The sequence below is a fragment of the Schistocerca gregaria genome, chromosome 5 (assembly GCF_023897955.1).
Source record: "Schistocerca gregaria isolate iqSchGreg1 chromosome 5, iqSchGreg1.2, whole genome shotgun sequence".
In the NCBI taxonomy this organism is placed as follows: domain Eukaryota; kingdom Metazoa; phylum Arthropoda; class Insecta; order Orthoptera; family Acrididae; genus Schistocerca; species Schistocerca gregaria.
In genome coordinates, this window is record NC_064924.1 from 302813512 (window position 1) to 302834258 (window position 20747).

At 42.1% G+C, this 20747-nt stretch overlaps 1 protein-coding gene across 1 annotated transcript in view; it reads right to left on the bottom strand.

Moving 5' to 3' along the window:
• Window positions 1–20747, bottom strand: part of LOC126273173 (dnaJ homolog subfamily C member 13) — a 337754-nt gene that overhangs the window by 46554 nt on the left and 270453 nt on the right. The window contains exons 31-32 of the mRNA XM_049976652.1: window positions 12058–12340; window positions 11394–11610 (exon numbers count right to left, since the gene is read on the bottom strand). Of these exons, the coding sequence (XP_049832609.1) occupies window positions 11394–11610; window positions 12058–12340 (500 nt within the window). The remainder of the gene's footprint in view (window positions 1–11393; window positions 11611–12057; window positions 12341–20747) is intronic.

The following is a 20747-nucleotide window of genomic DNA, read 5'->3' on the forward strand; positions in this document are numbered from 1 at the left end:
CAGTGTGACAACGGGGTGAACGAAGAAAACTCTGCACTGGACAAGCTTAGCAGCAACACTATAGCTATCAAATCGCAATTAAAACGTGTGCCGAAAACTAAATCTGAAAGTTCTGATACCAAGTTAACAGCTGTTGCCAGTCACCTTGAAATTGCTGGAAATAGTAAAACTTGAATGGCTTATACTCATCTTATCATGCAGAGACCTGTTTTGAAACGAATTTCAGGTGACAACAGGTACCACCCTGTTGATTTCTTACTATTCTCTAGGGATTATTTTGTCATGGTGATGTCAAAAAATAAATTTGCAAAGAGTCTATAAAAGGATTCTGCATGAACTTGCTCAAACCAAAACTAATGTTTTTGCAAGTTATAGCATTTTCTAGAAGAGTTAACTCAGTAAATATTGTAGTGATACCAAGCACATTAGCTTACATAACGAAGTTTTGAATGAGCCCCTGTACAGAAGCAGCAAGATGACATCACGTCTTTACTACCAGTCCACCATGATAGACCCTTGGAAACGTTAAACATAATTTGCACTCTTAAAAGACATTTACCTGAATCACTGCAGTGGGATTTAGTTCACAGTCATCACCACCACCACCAGTTTGTGGGGTTCTGAACAGCGTGGTTATCAGTAACTGTACAAATTGTTTTACACTCTGCAGTCTTGCCACTTTCCCAAATGATGATGAAATGATGTGGGCAACACAAACACCCAGTCCCTGGGCAGAGAAAATCCACATCTCGGCCAGGAAGCAAACAGAGGATCCCATGATCGAGAGGCAGCAATGCTAGCCACTACACCACAAGCTGTGGACTCAGTTAACTTGTTCTTGGAATACGTGAAAAAGTTGGACCAGGCTTTATGCTAAATGCCGTAGTTAGCAACAAACAGAAGGAGCAATGAAAATGTTTTTGTTGTGTTTTGCTTTAGGGCGCAAAAAACAATTGGGGTCATACACACCCAAGCCAAAACTATAGAACATGAACACAGAGAGGAGTTAAATAACTATACCTCAGTCCCAATGGACAGAACAGGAGACAGCTAAAAACAGGCACATGGAAAAAGGGGCTAAAAAACACCTTAACTAAAAATTAAATGGCCTTTGCCATATTGCTTCAGCAGGTAAAAAGTAAAACGCAGTCAACAGTCCATGCATCATTCCCTAAAATGGCTGACAAATCAAACGACAAACCCAAGCTGGAACATAAATGGTTACAAAACAGGCATTCCAACAGAAAGTGGCGAGCACTTAAAATTTGAATGCAATGTGTAGAAAACGGTGGGGTCGAGCCACTTAGCAAATGACGATGGCTATAAAGGAAGCACCCAATATACAGCCGAGCCAAAATAATCTCCTATCAGCAGGAGGGCAGAGAGGAGGTAGTCCAACACACAGGGAGAGACTTAATAAGCTGAAACTTATTCCTGTGAAGGGAGGACCATTGGTGATGCCAAATGGACACCACTTCACTTCATGACAGACAGCAACGGAGATATCATCCAAGGGAATACAGGTACTTATGGGCTGAGGTACAAGGACTGCTGCCTTGGCAGCACCATCCACAGCCTCGTTTCCTGACAGCCCAACACGACCAGAATTCACAGAAACACAACACTGGCTCCACCAAGAGTGAGCATGTGACAGTTTTCCTGGACCCACTGCACTAAGGGATGAGCAGTGTACAGAGTACATACACTTTGGAGGGCATTGAGTGATTCCGAGCAGAGGACACAATTGGAAAGGCTGTGTCGCCAGATATACTCCATGGCCTGATATAAGGCGAAGGGCTCGGCAGTAAATACTGAAGAGTGTGCCAGAATCTGATATTGAAAGACACAGGTGCCAATGACAAAGGCACATCCGACTCCACAGTCAGTCCGAGAGCCATCTGTTAATACAAAGGTACTATCGTGAAGTTCCATATGAAGGCTGTGAAACTGAAGGCGATAGACTGAGGCTGGAGTAGTGTCCTTAGGAAGCGAATGAAGGCCAAGGTTAACATGGGCTGCTTCACAAAGCCAAGGTAGTGAAGGGTTCACACCCGCTGTGAAAGTAGCTGGTAGTGCGAAGTGAAGCTGCCAAAGAAGTGCCGAAAGCAGACTCCAGAAGGTAATAGAGAAGAGGGACGAGCCCCATGCTCATGAACAAAGGAATTATCAAAGGAGGCGGCATAGGAGGGGTGGCCAACATGGTAGACAAAAAGCATGCATGCCTGCGGAGGAGAAAGTCATGACACTTGGACAGTGGTAGTTGAGCAGTGTAAAAGGTGCCCTTGGTCCAACGGATGGCATTGTGGAAATGGCATAAGAGGGATAGGTGTGCAGATGCAGAAACAAAGCACCCACAGTCAAGTTTTGAATGGACGAGTGACCGGTACAAACGGAGAACGGTGGTTCAATGGACACCCAAGGAAGGACCATTGAGAACACACAGGACATTAAGGGATGGCATACAGAGAGCTGCCAGGTAACGCACATGGGAGGACCAAAAGATTTTCCTATCGAGCATGAGCCCCAGGAATTTCATAGTTTCAAGAAACATAAGGGCAACAGGCCCAAGATGTAGAGATGCTGGAAGAAACCATTTGCGCCGCTAGGAACGAAAATGTAATTTACATGTAACTGAAGAAAACAGAGGACGAGTTGCGAACTGTTATAGCTGTCATGGACACCATGAACAAATTAACAGAGAGCATCAGCAGTTTCCTGATAACAGAAACCAATGTCATATTCAGGAAAATTGCATGACAATTCAGTCAACAAAACACCCGAAATTTTATGGTGAGGGCAATACATATTGTAGCAAACTGTTGTTATCCTCAGAAGGGAGAAATGCCTGGCAATCAATCAAAAAACTATGTTAGGTTGCATCAGAGGTCTGAACAGGATACTGAAATTGACAAGGGAATGGACCAGAAATGAAAATAAAGGGTTTGATGGTAGATGGGAACCAAGACATTAATATATGTTCCATGGACAACTACCTAGATAACACATTGCTGTGGCATTGTGCAAACAAATATAACAGCAAGCAAAATATGGACAAAGATAACAGAAGTGAAAATGGTGATATGAATAATGATTTTTATGGTCAAAATTTTTTTGAAAAGGTTGAATGTAACGAGGATTGCAAGTGAAGTAGTATTGGCATTTGCTGTGTTTGAAAATATAAATATGTGTATGTGGAGGAAATTCATGTAAATGATAATGTGTGTGATAATAATACTGACAACGTGATCAGCAACAACAAAGATGTTAGTGATGTAATAGTGGAAACATGCAAGGCTGTTTGTGTGGGTAATAATTATGAAGTGTTTGGTAAGAAGATCAGCAATAACTGTAGCAGCAATGTGCAAAGTGTCACAGTTACCTGTAATGATGACATTTTGGAGCTGCCAGAGAATGCACAAAGTGATCTTGTGGACTATGGAGGCCAATAAATGTGAGGATTTGTTTAATGTTGTTGTTAATGGTAGGTATGATGAAGGTATGAGGAGAAAGAATTACAAACATATCTGTTAATGGAAGATGGAGGCCAAATTACACTAGACAGTGCTTTTTAGAGATGATTGGAGAGAAAAGGATGAATATCAACATAGTGTGAAACATTGGATAGGTAAATCTAAACTTTATTAATGCGTTAATGCTGAAGAACGAGTATGATGAAAAAATTGAGTTTGCCAAGAATCGTTTAAAGATTAATAATCCTTCATAGAAGTTTGAGGATGACAATGATTTAGAGCCAGTACGTTGTTTGACTGAATACTATGGAGATGGTTGGTTGGTTTATAAGAGGGGGCAAAGGGCCCAAACTGCTAGGTCATCAGTCCCTCGTTCTGATTAAAATAGCTCCACAAGGGTGGGAGTAAAACAAACAAGACACTAAAGCAAAGCTGGAAGAAAGGAAAAACCACAAGAACGACAGAAGGACAACAAACACTAAAATGGACAAGAAAACCACAGAGAGGTGCAAGAAACAGATAGAAGGGATAAAAACAAGAGAGCAGATGACCGTGGCTGGCCGACCACAAGAATAAAAAGGATAAGCCAGCCACTCTGCGACACATTAAAACATACAGCCTAAAATCATTAGGGTGGAGAACACAAAGGGACAAAACACAAGTGCTACAACTTACGTAGAATGATAAAACCCACCCTCACATATAAAACGTAAAACCTTAGCCGATGCGTTGTGAGCTAAAATTAATGGTAATGAGTCCGGTAACTGAAGATTTCATTGCGAGGCAGCCAAAGAACTACAGCTCAAAAAGATATGTTCCACTGTCAGCCAGGTGCTGCGCCAACACTGAGATGGGTCTTCACGTTGCAGGAAGCAGCCACGGGGCGTTCAGGCACGGCCAATGCAGAGCCGGCAGAGAACCACAGAGCCCCTGCGAGAGGCCCGCATGGAGGACGTCCACACGTTCACAGTCTCCTTAATCACACACAGTTCATTGTGCATACTCAGACTGTACCATTCCATCTCCAAAAGCTGGAAAACCTTGTGGCATAAAAACAAAAGCAGGTCTCTTATCGGAATGCCGATCTCCGTAAGCAGTTTCCGTGTAGCCTGTCGGAAAGTTCGTTGCCTGGAATTCCGACGTGACCTGGGGCCCAGACAAACACCACTGAACGACTGGACCATTCCAGTGCACAGGTGGACGCCTGGATGGTCACTACCGAAGGATGAGGAGGGTAGCATTGGTCAATAGCTTGTAGGCTACTCAAGAAGTCAGTACACAGAAGAAACAACTCTCCAGGGCACGAACGGATGTGCTCGAGAGCATGAGATATAGCCACCAGCTCTGCAGTGGAAACACTGCAGCCACTAGGCAAATAATGCTGTTCAATATATCCTCCATGGGCATATGCAAAGCCATCATGACCATCAGCCATTGAGTCATCTGTGCAAACCACTTAATGGCCCCAGCACATGTCAAGAATCGAGAGGAAGTGGCAGTGGAGAGCCTTGTGAAAAGTCCAGATGAAGCCGCAGCCTAGGTGTACACCATGGAGGTGTATGTAAGTGGACCTTGAGTATAGCTGGTAAAGCCAAGGACTCCAGTTTGGATAGAAGGGATTGGATGCGAACTGCAATTGTAAGCCCTGACCTGGTCACCGATGCAGGAGATGAACCGCCGTGGGTTGAAAAAAGAGATTGTAATTCTGTTGCGCAGAGAACTACAAACATGTGCAACATAACTAGTGAGCAGTTGTGCACGCCTAGGACTACGGTCTCCACCAGGACACTGGTCACCAGACTCGTCCTAAAAACACTCGTCGCTAATGGTGCAATAGGTCCAGTAAACGCAACACTGAGGGCGCCGCTGAACCATAAACCAGACTCCCGTAGTCAAGGTGGGATTGAACAAAGGCTCTGTAGAGCTGCAGAAGTGTAGAGTGATCCACACCCCAGTTGGTGTTGCTCAGGCAACGGACGGCATTGAGGTGCTGCCAGCACTTCTACAAAAGCTAACGAAGGTGAGGAAGCCAAGTCAATCAGGCATCGAAAACCAGTTCTAAGAATCGATCTGTCTCCACTCCAGTGAGTATATCATCATCATTAAGATAAAGTTCTGGTTCCAGATGAATGGTACAATGCATAACGCAAAAGACTTTGTGACTGAAAACTGGAAGCCGTGGACTAGAGCCCATGATTGCGCCTTGTGGATGGCCCCTGTAGGCATCGCTCAGCAACACTAGTACTGGAGCAGCAGTGCGAAATGCAGAAGTTGTCTGTATGCAGAGAAGGTGATACGGACGGCCCTACAGCTGCTGCTAGGCCATTAATTGCTACTAAAAATTGAGATACACTCAATACAGAGCCCTGCAGGACCCCATACTCCTGGTTATGGGGGGAACTATGGGAGGCACCAACCTGGACACGGAAAGTATGGAGTGACAGGAAATTTCAGATAAAAATTAGGAGCAGGCCCTTTTGAACCCCACTCATACAATGTGGCAAGGATATGATTTTATGAGGTCACGTCGTAAGCTTTTCGTAAATCAAAAAAGATGGCAACAAGGTGATGGCATCTAGAAAAAGACTTTTCAGATGGCAGACTCAAGGGACATAAGATTATCATAGGTAGACGACCCTGGCGGAAATGCCCTGGTATGGAGCCAGTAGGCCACGTGACTACAGGATCCAACCCAACCTCATACACACCATACATTCTAGCAGCTTACAAAGAACATTGGTGAGACTGATGGACCAATAGCTATCCACATCAAGTGGGCTTTTGCTGGGTTTGAGCACTGGTGTGATGGTGCTCTCCTGCCATTGTGATGGAAAGAAGACATCACACCAGATCTGGTTGAAGACGACGAGGAGATGTTGCTTTTAGTCAGACGAGAGATGTTTAATCATCTGCCTGTGAATCCGATCCGGCCCAGGAGCTGCGTCGGGGCAATGTGCAAGGGCACTGAGAAGCCCCACTGTGTAAATGAGGTGTTATAAGGTTCACTGTGGCGTGTAGTGAATGAGAGGACTTTCCCTTCCATCCGCTGTTTCAGAGTGCGAAAGGCTGGGGATAATTCTCTGATGCAGAGGCTCGAGCATAGTGTTCAACAAAGTGCTCGCCAATTACGTTTGCATTGGTAGATAACACACCATTGGTGTTACTGCCAGTGATACCTGTTGGGGTCTGGTACACAAAAACATGTCTGATCTTCATCCAGACTTGGGCAGGTGAAGTATGCAGCCAACAGTCGAGATAAAGCTCTCCCAACACTCCTGCTTCCATCTTTTTATAAGCTGGCAAATGCAGGTACAGAGCTGTTTAAAGGCTATTAGGTGCTCAAGGTATGGGTGCCACTTATGTCGCTGTAGAGCTCGCCGATGCTCTTAATTGCCTCAGCAACTTCCGCCAACCACCAAGGTACTGACTTTCGCCGGGGGCACCCCATCCTAAAAACAAGGGATCGTGATTCTTCTGAAGAAATAATTGTTGTATTCACCTGCTGAACTATCAGATTGATGTTACCATGTGGGGGGGATTCAATGATGACAGCAGAGGTGAAGGCTTCAGAGTCTGCCTTGTTGAAAGCCCAACTCGCTACGCATTAGTGGACGTAACATTGAGGGAGTGACAGGAAGATGGGGAAGTGTTCACTACCACACAGGTCGTCATGTGTTCTCCAGTGGATAGATGGGAGAAGGCCAGGACTGCAAACTGAGAGATCAATAGCTGAATATACGCCATGTTCCACACTGACACTGAAAAGTGGGGGGTGGGGGGGTAGGGGGTGGGGGGGTGCGGGGGGGGCACCTGTATTTAAGATGCAGAGGTCGAGTTGGGACAGTAAATTTTCAACATCTCTATCTTGGGCCTATTCTAACCTCTGGAGGGGGATGGGGGGGGGGGGGGGGGGGGATGTATTAGTTGACAATGGGAGCAATATCTGTGCCATAAATGAAACATTTTATGATCAAACTGAGGAAATGTATGGTAAGAAACTGATAAGAGTTTCCTGTGACAAATATGAGATTTATTAATGCTACAGGCCAGAACAGTAAGCCAATCAAAAGAAAAGTTGTGACTGAGTTTGTTGTATATGAGGAGTCATTTGAGAAAAATTCCTTAGTGATACCAGGTTGAACTGAATTTAGTGCTTGGGATGAACTTCCTGACCGAGATTGCCAAAAACCAGAAGCACGAGTAGTAGCTTATTATGTATGTACAGTCAGTTGTCAGTTGTAGGGATAGTGTATTATTAATTTTAGAACCTGTGAGAGTGGAGATAGCCACACCACTGTACGACAGCACATCTGAGAATGTTGGGATCATCATGTTTCTTAGCGTCATGGAAGAGGGCAATCCAAATCATAATTGCTAAGAGGAAATTATATGTACACACACAGGAGGGGGTAGTAGAAGGTCCTTGCACGGAGCTTCCAATTGAACACCACTCATTGTTGTGCAATTCACCAACAGTCTGAACTGTTGGTAGTGAAACAGCCCATTAACCATTAACAATTTGGCCAACTGTTCATGTAATTCTAGGGACATTTTGAGTCTGCTTTTTGTGAAATTGGCTGACTGTTGTAGCAGCACTAGTTATCTGGGCACCACTAGCAGAGTTCTGTTTTAATGAATAAACTGTTTAATTCCAACAGTACTACTTACGCCACCTAGCTCTTTTCATATAGTCATTCCCAGCTAAATTCATTTACTCATACTGCAATTAACCACAAACTTAAAAAAAAGGGGGGGGGGGACTTTTTTCAGAAGCACATGCGCGTGCGCGCACCCCCCCCCCCCGCACCCCCCCCCTTCCCCCCCCCCCCCCCCCCCCCCACACACACACACACACACACACACACAAACACACAAGGTTCTTCATGATCTGATTTCTTCTCAGCATTTTTTCATTTATTTGCTCAGTTTTTCTTTACTCAGTTTGCATTTCTCAGTCTCTGTTGAAATTCTCTTTCTACTGAATGTCTGCACCTAACATTTTCATCCCTTCTTGGTCTTTTTGATACTGACCTGTTCATTTAATTTGCCTATTTATTGTTGCCATACTGGAAAGTTTGTTTGATTAATTTACATTCTCCCGATTCTTTCACCTGTACAATAAATACAAAATATCACTTCCACTATAATTCTGCAGGGTCCAGATATTTCTGTAAATTTTTTTGTCCTCAACATGCAGTTGCCACTTTCATCTGTTTTCTGTCTCACAATGTTTCTTTCTTTCCTATATTTACTTGGTCCCTTACTTTCAGCGTAGCAACGAACTGAACTGTAATGAGTGCAGTCATGTCTACATTCTAGTATGCGAGTTTTACATTCACTGTCAGTTTGTTATTATATGTATCTGTTCTTTGAAAGTTGGTATGGCATCTCAGTCTTTTTTATTTTGTCATCATTTGTATATTTAGTTAAACCATTTGCTGAAATGAGTGATCTAAGGTATTTAAATGTTTCTGATTCACTTTTTTTTTCAAACTCTTTTTTTTTTTTTATTACACTGGTGTGTCTGAAACATTGTCATGTACTTTGTTTTAGACTTAAAAACCTGTTACCTTCCCACTTTTTCCCAAACTATTTATTTGGATTTATGTCTGTAAAATAATACACAATTGCTCCCTCCTACGTATATCTCGCGAAGAGACCATGAGGATAAAATCAGAGAGATTAGAGCCCACACAGAAGCATACTGACAATCCTTCTTTCCACATACAATACAAGACTGGAATAGAAGGGAGAACCGATAGAGGTACTCAGGGTACCCTCCGACACACACCGTCAGGTGGCTTGCGGAGTATGGATGTAGATGTAGATGTAGAAATCATTTTCTGGTGCAATGTGTGTAATTTTGATACTACTGTTTTGGTAAGCATTTTGATCTGTCAGTTTATTCACTTTCAGTTCATTTTTCTATCCTGAATGATTTTTTTCAAGGCTTAGTTAAAGCACACAATAACAGCCCATCTGTTCGCACAAACCATGTTTTGCTATTCTGATGAAATACTAACTTGGGTCTAGTGTTTAGAAGGGGTGCTTAATTATTAATTTGTTACCTGCTTTGGCATTTGGGGAATAGGGATTGATTTTTTTTACGGAATCAAGAGTTCTTTGAAAGAGTATAGAGGTGGTGGTGATTTTGTTTCATCATTATTTAATGTAAGATGACCAAGTTAAAGTTGACAGTTTGACAGAGCCATGATGATCTTTTTCAGTACCCTACTTGATATTCCACTGTATGCTTGTAACTTTGTCTTCAAATGTGCTTAATATAACATTGGACAGAATGTTCTAGGTTTATGACAGAGGTGATATTTTAATGAAATTAATATTATCACTAATCTCACCGTTTCTGAAGTGGATAGAGTGGTGACATTTTCTATCACCTTGCGTTGATATAAAAGGAGCAGTCAATAAAAATGAGATAGTTGACAAAAAAGTAAGTAAACAGTCAATTATTTCAAAATTAATTCCTTAAACTGTTAATACATTCATCCCACTGTGAGTCAAGATGGTCAATGTCTTCATGGCAAAATGTTTGCCATTGCCTACGGAACCACAATAGTAACCATATATGCACCTCTTTATCCAAAATAAAGAGACAACCACAAATGTCTCAGTTCTCAGTGTGTGTCACAAATGGGTGTGATGGATCTTAAGACGATCAGGTGGTGTGCCACAATCTCTGTATCATACCAAATCCAGCTGCTACATCTATAACTAACACTTCTATGTTTCACAGATGGAGAAACAGAAATTAAAAATGTTCATCTATCAGTAATTCCTCTCTTTGCCAAGAATGCTGGCCACAGTAAAAGCGGCTAAGAAACTGTTATTGGTTAGGCTTTTTCTTCAGGCCAGACATTAAACTACTGCTTAAAAAACGCCTCCCACTGGAATCTCGTCCACACAATAAATGTAAGAGCGCCCCATAAGTTATCTTAACTATTTTTAACTGCCCTCTTTAATACTGACCAACAGGTAACCTTGCTGCTGGCACACTGAGGATAACTGGAGTGGGGCTGCACTTGAAATTTCACATTTTTCAAAATTGTAAAATGGACATAGGAAAGTTGCTTGATGAGGTCAGAGAGTAATACTTGCGATAACCCTAAATGTAGCCAAAGACTATGAATCAATATATCTCACCCAATCAGCTCTCCTCATGCAATGTGTAAACTGCACGTCTTTAGTGTACGTCTAGATACACTCAGTTACATGGATAAAAGATTTTCTTTGTGGTTTAAACCACACATTAATGGAATTCTCTCTGCTTCTGAATAGACCCAGTTAACATTGTAAAGTTAACTGTATAACGAAAAGTTTACCTTGTTGAACACACATTTTCAGCAGTTTTCCTTCAGTCACTGGTCTATCTGAGAGGTGGATTCAGATGTAAGAGGAATAAAAAACCACCTCCTGGTCTACCACCTTCCCCAGAGGTGTGTAGGTAATTATCTCTCCCCCTCTGTGTGTGTGTGTGTGTGTGTGTGTGTGTGTGTGTGTGTGTGGTGGGTGGGTGGGTGGGTGGGTGGGTGTGCGCGCGCGCGCGTATAAGGACACGTGCACAAAAAACTACTATTCAATAAAAGCAGGAAAGTTTGATTTAAACATCCTGTCACCACCAATGTACATTCCTGTTAGGTGAACATGTGAAGTCATTACAACCACTTCTGGCAAGCAGATCATGGCAGCACATACCTGCTGTAAGATTTCGATTAACAACAGATTTTATAACACACATTAACCTCAACACATACAGGAATCTGAAAAATAATGGATTTTCAATTCTTTCTTTTCATCATAGGTATTAATGCATCCCCGATTAAATATGTCTTTTATAATGGAGATAATACCATTCATATAATCAAAATAGTTATTACTCATAAACAAAATAGGTCAAGGACTTACATCAGGCTTTTCCTTGCTCATGAGAGATATACATGTATCCATTAATTCAGCAAGGAACTCCTTTGGCCTACGTAGAACCCAGCCTGGATTGGCTACAAAAAGTCTTAAATACACTCCTCCCACTCTCAATTCATTTGAATTTGTGATATTCAGTAATGTGTTTTCTTCGGGTACTTTCCACACAGTACTTGGATTTTGACGCTGTGCCAAGTAATGCCTGAGGAAAAAAGTATTAGGAATATTACAAATTTAAAAAAATGAGTGCCACATAATATAATACAAATCTCAGGCAATGAAATTGAGAGATTCAAAACTAGCAACTTTAAGGAAATATTAAATAAGGTGAGAGAACCTATTACTTTTATAAACTTAAGCAATTGATGAATCAAGAACAGAAATACTTAAAAATTTTCAAATTCTTTACTATTTTTCATGTTTGCATGAACCATGCAACCTCCTTGGACTATACACAAACCAAAACGAATAGAACAGTAACTTGTTATGTATACAGAATAACAATATAGCTGGTAGGAAGCTAGAATCAAATTACATCGAATACCTTTAGAGCAAATTACTATGATGTAAAAATGTCTTTCTGTTAATCACCTTATGTTTAATATTGTTTACAGACAGTAGTTTTCGCACATCATTTAAGCATACTTACTCTTCTTTCATGTTTGAGACAACCCTACAAACAGATTGACGGGCATCTGTATCCCATATCAGTTCGGGATTCTCATGTACACCTTCAAATACATGGACACAAGACTGTGGTGAATCTCTCATTGCATCAGCAAATGCTGCTGGTAGAAAATGTCCCACATCAAGTCTTACTTTAGGTCCAACAAGTTTATCTGCCCCCATACGGGCCAATAATTCAGCTGACTTTTCCCTCACAACAGGATTGTTGGAGTTGCAGAAAAGATCCAAAAGGTAAATTACTGCACCTGAAAATGTCAATAGTAATATTGAAATGAAATACAATATTTTTTTACATTCGAGCTCTGCAGAAAACTTGTGTAAAAACTGAAAGGATGTAATCCAATTTCACTTTCCCATTAATCTCTACTAAAATACACATACTTTAAAACTCAAAATCTGCGTAAATCTGATACATATTTCCTGGAACACATCTCATGTCAAAATTACTATTTAATGCAATTTCAAAAACTTATTACATTATTCTAAAAGCAATTTTGATTTTCATTAATGGTGTGCTGAAACTTTGTTGATCATACTGTGTATCTTTGTGTTAATGTGATGAATTGTTAGTAGTAACACATCCAGGCTGAGAGCAGATAAGCATGTATTTCACAAGTAGAGAGGGACACCTAAGAGAGCATTAATACTATCACTTTACTGATGCATAATCAAGTGAAGTCTATGCTTAATATTAGTTAATGTAAATAAAATAGAAAGAAACTTCCACATGGCAAAAATATATTAAAAACAAAGATTCCAAGACTTACCAAGCGGGAAAGCGCCGGCTGCACATAGCATCCTCCTACAGGCCAACCGCAAATTAGAACAACATGCCACCCTCCACCTCAAAAAACTATCCAATCTCCTGGTTTCCCACCTCCGGAAAGGCAACTCACTCACCCTCCACAACCTTTCCAACAAACCTCAACCTCCTCTCATTGCACACAGACCCAGTCTCTCCCATCTACTCAATCTCCCACTTCCAGCTCCACTCCCCCCAACACCTCAAAATTCTAATTAACACAATCTGGAACCACAACACCCCAATTCAGTAGTTAACCTTTCCTCCAAACCCCTCTCCCAATCCGAAACCTCTGTCCTATCCAAAGGCCTCACCTTCAGCCCCACTCCCAGGTTCAACCAAACTGCCCTTGTCAAAGATTTACTGTCCTACACTCGTAGTCTCTGCTGGAAATATCACTTTGCCACGAAGAAAAACAATCCTGATCCCACTCCTAATGATCCAACTCCCCAAGACACTATCCAAATTGAACCCTGCCTGCAACAGTTCCGTCCTCCATCACAGCGGGACCCACCTCCTCTTCCTCAAAATCACCCTCTCCAAACCTTCCAGGAATTTCTCACTTCCAGCCTTGCCTCTCAATCATTCTTGAAAAACCTTAATCCTACTCCCAACATCACCACAGCCGAAGCCCAGGCTATCCGTGATCTGAAAGCTGACCGATCCATCATCATTCTTCCGGCTGACAAGGGTTCCACGACCGTGGTACTTGATCATCGGGAGTATGTGGCTGAGGGACTGCGTCAGCTTTCAGACAACTCTACATACAAAGTTTGCCAAGGTAATCCCATTCCTGATGTCCAGGCGGAGCTTCAAGGAATCCTCAGAACCTTAGGCCCCCTACAAAACCTTTCACCTGACTCCATCAAACTCCTCACCCCACCGACACCTCGCACTCCTACCTTCTACCTACTTCCTAAAATTCACAAACCCAAACATCCTGGCCGCCCCATTGTAGCTGGTTACCAAGCTCCCACAGAACGTATCTCTGCCTACGTAGATCAACACCTTCAACCTATTACATGCAGTCTCCCATCCTTCATCAAAGACACCAACCACTTTCTCGAACGCCTGGAATCCGTACCCAGTCTGTTACCCCCGGAAACCATCCTTGTAACCATTGATGCCACTTCGCTATACACGAATATCCCGCACGTCCAGGGCCTCGCTGCAATGGAGCACTTCCTTTCACGCCGATCACCTGCCACCCTACCTAAAACCTCTTTCCTCGTCACCTTAGCCAGCTTCATCCTGACCCACAACTTCTTCACTTTTGAAGGCCAGACATACCAACAATTAAAGGGAACAGCCATGGGTACCAGGATGGCCCCCTCGTATGCCAACCTATTTATGGGTTGCTTAGAGGAAGCCTTCTTGGTTACCCAAGCCTGCCAACCCAAAGTTTGGTACAGATTTATTGATGACATCTTCATGATCTGGACTCACAGTGAAGAACAACTCCAGAATTTCCTCTCCAACCTCAACTCCTTTGGTTCCATCAGATTCACCTGGTCCTACTCCAAATCCCATGCCACTTTCCTAGATGTTGACCTCCATCTGTCCAATGGCCAGCTGCACACATCCGTCCACATCAAACCCACCAACAAGCAACAGTACCTCCATTATGACAGCTGCCACCCATTCCATATCAAACGGTCCCTTCCCTACAGCCTAGGCCTTCGTGGCAAACGAATCTGCTCCAGTCCTGAATCCCTCGACCATTACACCAACAACCTAAAAACAGCTTTCGCATCCCGCAACTACCCTCCCAACCTGGTACAGAAGCAGATAACCAGAGCCACTTCCTCATCCCCTCAAACCCAGAACCTCTCGCAAAGGAAACACCAAAAGTGCCCCACTTGTGACAGAATACTTCCCGGGACTGGATCAGACCTTGAATGTGGCTCTCCAGCAGGGATACGACTTCCTAAAATCCTGCCCCGAAATGAGATCCATCCTTCATGAAATCCTCCCCACTCCACCAAGAGTGTCTTTCCGCCGTCCACCTAACCTTCGTAACCTCTTGGTTCATCCCTATGAAATCCCCAAACCACCTTCCCTACCCTCTGGCTCCTACCCTTGCAACCGCCCCCGGTGTAAAACCTGCCCTATGCACCCTCCCACCACCACCTACTCCAGTCCTGTAACCCGGAAGGTGTACACGATCAAAGGGAGAGCCACGTGTGAAAGCACCCACGTGATTTACCAACTGACGTGCCTGCACTGTGACGCTTTCTATGTGGGAATGACCAGCAACAAACTGTCCATTCGCATGAATGGACACAGGCAGACAGTGTTTGTTGGTAATGAGGATCACCCTGTGGCTAAACATGCCTTGATGCACGGCCAGCACATCTTGGCACAGTGTTACACCGTCCGAGTTATCTGGATACTTCCCACCAACACCAACCTATCCGAACTCCGGAGATGGGAACTCGCCCTTCAGTATATCCTCTCTTCTTGATATCCGCCAGGCCTCAACCTCCGCTAATTTCAAGTTGCCGCCGCTCATACCTCACCTGTCTTTCAACAACTTCTTTGCCTCTGTACTTCCGCCTCGACTGCCATCTCTGCCCTTACTCTTTGCCTTTAAATATGTCTGCTTGTGTCTGTGTATGTGCGGATGGATATATGTGTGTGTGTGTGTGTGTGTGTGTGTGTGTGTGTGTGTGTGTGTGTGTGTGTGTGTGTGTGCGTCTGTGTGTGCGCGCGCGCGAGCGAGTGTACACCTGTCCTTTTTTTCCCCTAAGGGAAGTCTTTCCGCTCCCGGGATTGGAATGACTCCTTACCCTCTCCCTTAAAACCCACATCCTTTCGTCTTTCCCTCTCCTTCCTGAAGAAGCAACCATCGGTTGCGAAAGCTAGTAATTCTGTGTGTGTGTTTGTGTGTTTTGTTCATGTGCCTGTCTGCCGGCGCTTTCCCGCTTGGTAAGTCTTAATATTAGTTACCTACACACGAATGTAATTTTCCTCTTACAGGTTCTGCATCTATCAAATAATTGCCGCAACACTACAAGCTCTGGCATCATATTAACACCTTCTGTTGTATCTTGACATACCATTTACCAAGTACATATTACATGTATAAATGAGAATTTTTACACTGATGAGGGCACTAGGCACTCATCATAACATCAAACCGTACATTAATAATCTTCATCTAATAGCAAGTTTCTAACTTATGCTGTACATGAAAAGTTTCAAATTTTCGTAGTACTCAAAACAGTCAGAGATCCAAAGTTTAGTGACAGGTACAAAGCAAGTATGGTTCAGAGAGGAGTTTCATCTATTAATAATGGGAACAACAGAAGGGATTTTGTTTAAAAAAAAAAAAAAAAGAGAGGAAAAATAGAGGAAAAAGAAAGTTAACACAAAGAGTTAAAAATGAGGTGGAAAAAGAAAGAGAGAGAGAGAGAGAGAGAGAGAGAGAGAGAGAGAGAGAGAAGAAAAACAGCAGAGAACTGGAATAAGATGGAAACTGTCACAGTGGGCCTGGCACAATGATAAAAAGGAAAACAAAATAAGGAACCTACAACATAATCGGTACAAGATGGCTGGATAACACAAAGCATATTTTAGAAATAATATTCTGGGATGTAGTTCCTGAAATAATTTCTGCATTTAGCATGACACATTATAAATCCAAGTCTTTACCGTCATATTACTGATCGATCTTTACTATGCTTTGCTGAGAAGACTACCAACTACAATTATTTCATTCAAATGTAAATAACCGGTTAATATCACTTTTGTGTGAGTTTCACTTGAATTTCTGCATGATGTGAGGACTTTTATCTGGATGAAAGAAGCCCCTCCAATGCTTACATTAGACCAACTGAAAAAGTTACTCCAAATATTTTTTCACATTTTTCACTATTAACTTTTGAATTCTTGCATCCTATCTTCAAGAGTATATCTAATCATTATGGGGATCCCATATCCTCACATCATATGTTATTTACTATTTTTGGCTCTTTTTGTAGGTTTATTCTTTCATGGGACAGCATATGAAGCCATAAAGTATCAGTATCATGAACAACAGCTGGTTAACAATCTGATCAGTGAGCACTGTTCAACATTTGATAAACAGCATATGTTTTAATTTATGGACCTTATTTTTCTTTACTTTTAATGTAACTTAATGGTTTATAATTTCTGTAAAAGACAAATCTATATTACAAAAAACTGAACGAATTATAAACATTTTTATCTTACATGATCCGAGCCCATCATTCTGACCAGTGAGATACTATTTTTACATTAATTTTTACAAAGGGGCAATAACAGATGTTTTCACCTGCTTAGCTTATTTTATTTCATTATCTTGATTGGTTCCCTCTCTCTCTCTTTACATTTTATTTTATTTAGTGACAGAATGGACATATTTTAGTTCCTGTTCTCTATCAACACATTATTGTAGTCTGCAGAAGTTGAGCACTCCTCCTCATTATTATGGCACACAAGTGTTTACATTCAGATAAATTATTGAATTACATGAGCAGTTAATCAGAAGAAGAGTCTGAAAGATAAGATATTTTTGAACCTGATGAGTTGGATGATAAAGATAACAAAGATTATTAAGGTGACATGGAATACCGGGCCCAAATAACAGAATAAGGGGAATCATCAGAGTCAGAAGATGAAGATTCAGAACCTGTAAGACAACATATGAATAACCCAGTGCCTACATGTTCAATTCCAGTGGCTCCATAAATTCCTACTCACAGCCGAGGAAAAAAATGAAAAAAATTGAATCCATCTCAGCATCTAGAAGTTGGAGGTGCAGAGACTGCAGTCAACTAAACAGTGTTGACTAATTGCACAAGGGAGAGTAGTGCATCACAACATATTGGTAAAAACTTCAGGGCCAACATGTAATGCTACGAAACTCAGTCACAGGCAGTTATTTGAGCAAATGTTGAGTGCTGATGAACAATAATATGCTACAGACCATAAAAACTTTACAGAAATTAGAGCCTAAGAACTTCTCCAGGATGACATGGGGATAGTGCCTAATTAGAAACTGTCATAGCTATAATGTACACACATGTAGCATATGGAGGAAAGAAATTCCACCTGAAACTTCTGTAGTCTCAAGTGTGGTGGCTGTCATTTTTTTCTCATACCATGGGAAGAAATACGTTCATAGAAGTCATGCAATTTTTTGAGATTTGATGACAAATTCACTCGTGCCAAAAGACTCTAGGCCAACAGCTTCACAGTAGCTACCCCATCTGGAATTCATTTGTACCTAATCTTACCCAGAACTATAAACAGGTGCATTTATAACCATAGATGAGCAGCTCTATCCATGCAAAGCTCTGTGTCATAAAACATGAGTAATACTCAAACAATGGAAACTCCAGATAGGAATATCAGCGCTGTAGGAAATGAATGACAGCTTGCTGCTTACCATAAAGACGACACACCAAGTTGCAGAGGGGCACAATAAAAAGATGCTTACATATAACTTTTGGTCACAACCTTCATCAATAAAAGAGAGAGAGATACCATTCACACACACTTACAAGCACACCTCACGCACACATGACCCCTAACTCCAGCATCTCAGGCAGGAATGAGATAATGCACTCCAGACCACAATGTTGGAATTAACATTTGCATGTGCATTAGGTGTGCTTGTTTGCATGTGTGAACGCTGTGTCTCTCTGTTACTTATAAAGGCTGTGGCCAAAAACTATATGTACACTTTGTGTTCAAAAAGTATCCGGACACCTGGCTGAAAATGACTTACACAAGTTTGTGGTGCCCTCCATTGATATTACTCTAATTCAGTATGGTGTTGGACCACCCTCAGTCTTGATGACAGCTTCCACTCTTGCAGACATGTTCAATCAGGTACTGGAAGGTTTCTTGGGGAGTGGCAGTCCATTCTTCACTGAGTGCTGCACTGAGGAGAGGTATCGATTTTGGTCAGTGAGGCCTGGCATCAAGTAGACGTCCAAAACATCCCAAACATTTTCTACAGGATTGAGGTCAGGACTCTGTGTGGCCAGTCCATTACAGAGATGTTACTGTCGTGTAACCATTCCGCCACAGGCCATGCATTATGAACAGTTGGTCGATAGTGTTGAAAGATGTAATCTCCATCCCCGAATTGCTCTTCAACAGTGGGAAGCAAGAAGGTGTTTAAAACATCAATGTAGGCCTGTGCTGTGATAGGGCCATGCAAAACAACAAGGGGTGCAAGCCTCCTCCACAAAAAACATGACCACACCATTTCACTTTCGACTCTACACACATTGGCAGATGACATTCATCAGGCTTTTGCCATTCCCACACCCTGCCATCAGATCTCAGCATTGTGTACCGTGAGTCGTCCTTCCACACGACATTTTTTCCACTTTTCGATCATCCAATATTTACACTCCTTACACCAAGAGAGGCGTCGGCATTTACCAGCATGATGTGTGGCTTATGAGCAGCTGATTGATCATGAAATCCAAAGTTTTCTAACCTCCCACCTAACTGTCATAGTACTTGCAGTGGATCCTGATGCAGTTTGGAATTCCTGTATAATGGTCTGCACATACACCTGCCTCTATACACATTACGACTCTCTTCACTGTCAGCAGTCTCTGTCAGTCAATACAGGAGGTCAGCCTGTATACTTTTGAGCTGTAAGTGTGATTTCACATTTCCATTTCACAATCACATCAGAAACAGTGGAACTAGGGATGTTTAGGAGTGTGGAAATCTCACATACAGACATATGACCTAAGTAACATCCAACTCGACTGACCAGCTTCGAAGTCTGAGAGTTCCCCAGTGTACCTCATTCTGCTCTCAGGAAAGTGTCTAATGACTACTGAGGTCACTGATATGGAGTACCTGACAGTGGGTGGCAGCACAATGCACCTATCACGAAAAACTTATGTTTTTGGGGGTGTCCAGATACCTTTGATAAATAGTTTAAGTGTCTTAATTCTGCCTGCCTGCAGCTTGACCTGTCTTCTTTACATTAAGTAGCAACCTGTCTTTTCTTACATTGTTGATACACAAGTAATGAACTAGACAAATTTGGTTTGAAGTTCTGGCTTGCAGCAAATGACAATAGTAAATATATGGTGAATGGATTTTTTTACTTGGGTAAACAGAATGAAAGTCTTACTAACATAACTGTTGCAGAGCATGCTGTTACATGTCTCATGCAAACTTATACTTTGAAAGGAAGAAAAGTAACATGCGTCAATTTTTCACAGCCAAACGTCTTCCACAGCAGCTGAAGCAGGAGAACACAACCATGGTCGGTATACTAAAGAAAACGTGAGGAGAAGTGCCTCCATCTGTGAAGTCCATTGCCAGATTCTGTATGATATTATTTTATATAAATCTGATGACAGAACAATTACTCCCTATCAGGGGAACAGCACGAAAAATATTCTTCTATAGAGCAAAATGAACCAGTAAGTTGCAGTGGATGGACAAACACAGAAGATACTCCCTGAAACTGCGAGCTTCTACAATTTCACTAAATTTGGGATTAATATTCGGGATCAGATGTCTCATCTGTACATTGTCAAGTTTGGCTGCCACAGGTGGTCTCTGCACATTTTTCAACATCTAAGACTATGTTGGAATCAACGCCTGGATCCTTTGCACAGAGACAACAGGAGGAAAACTTACCCAGTGAATGTTTCTTTTCAAATTAGCAAAAGAACTTTCCTCTGTGTATGTAAAACCAAGGAAAGAACTTGTTCATACATTCATTGTCACCACTGAAATATGTACAGTACTGGCACACAAGACCTGCCATATAGGAGGATGCAAAAGTTTGTACAAAACTAAAAATCTGTGATTGCAGTGCAAGAAATTCGTATGTGGTCCAT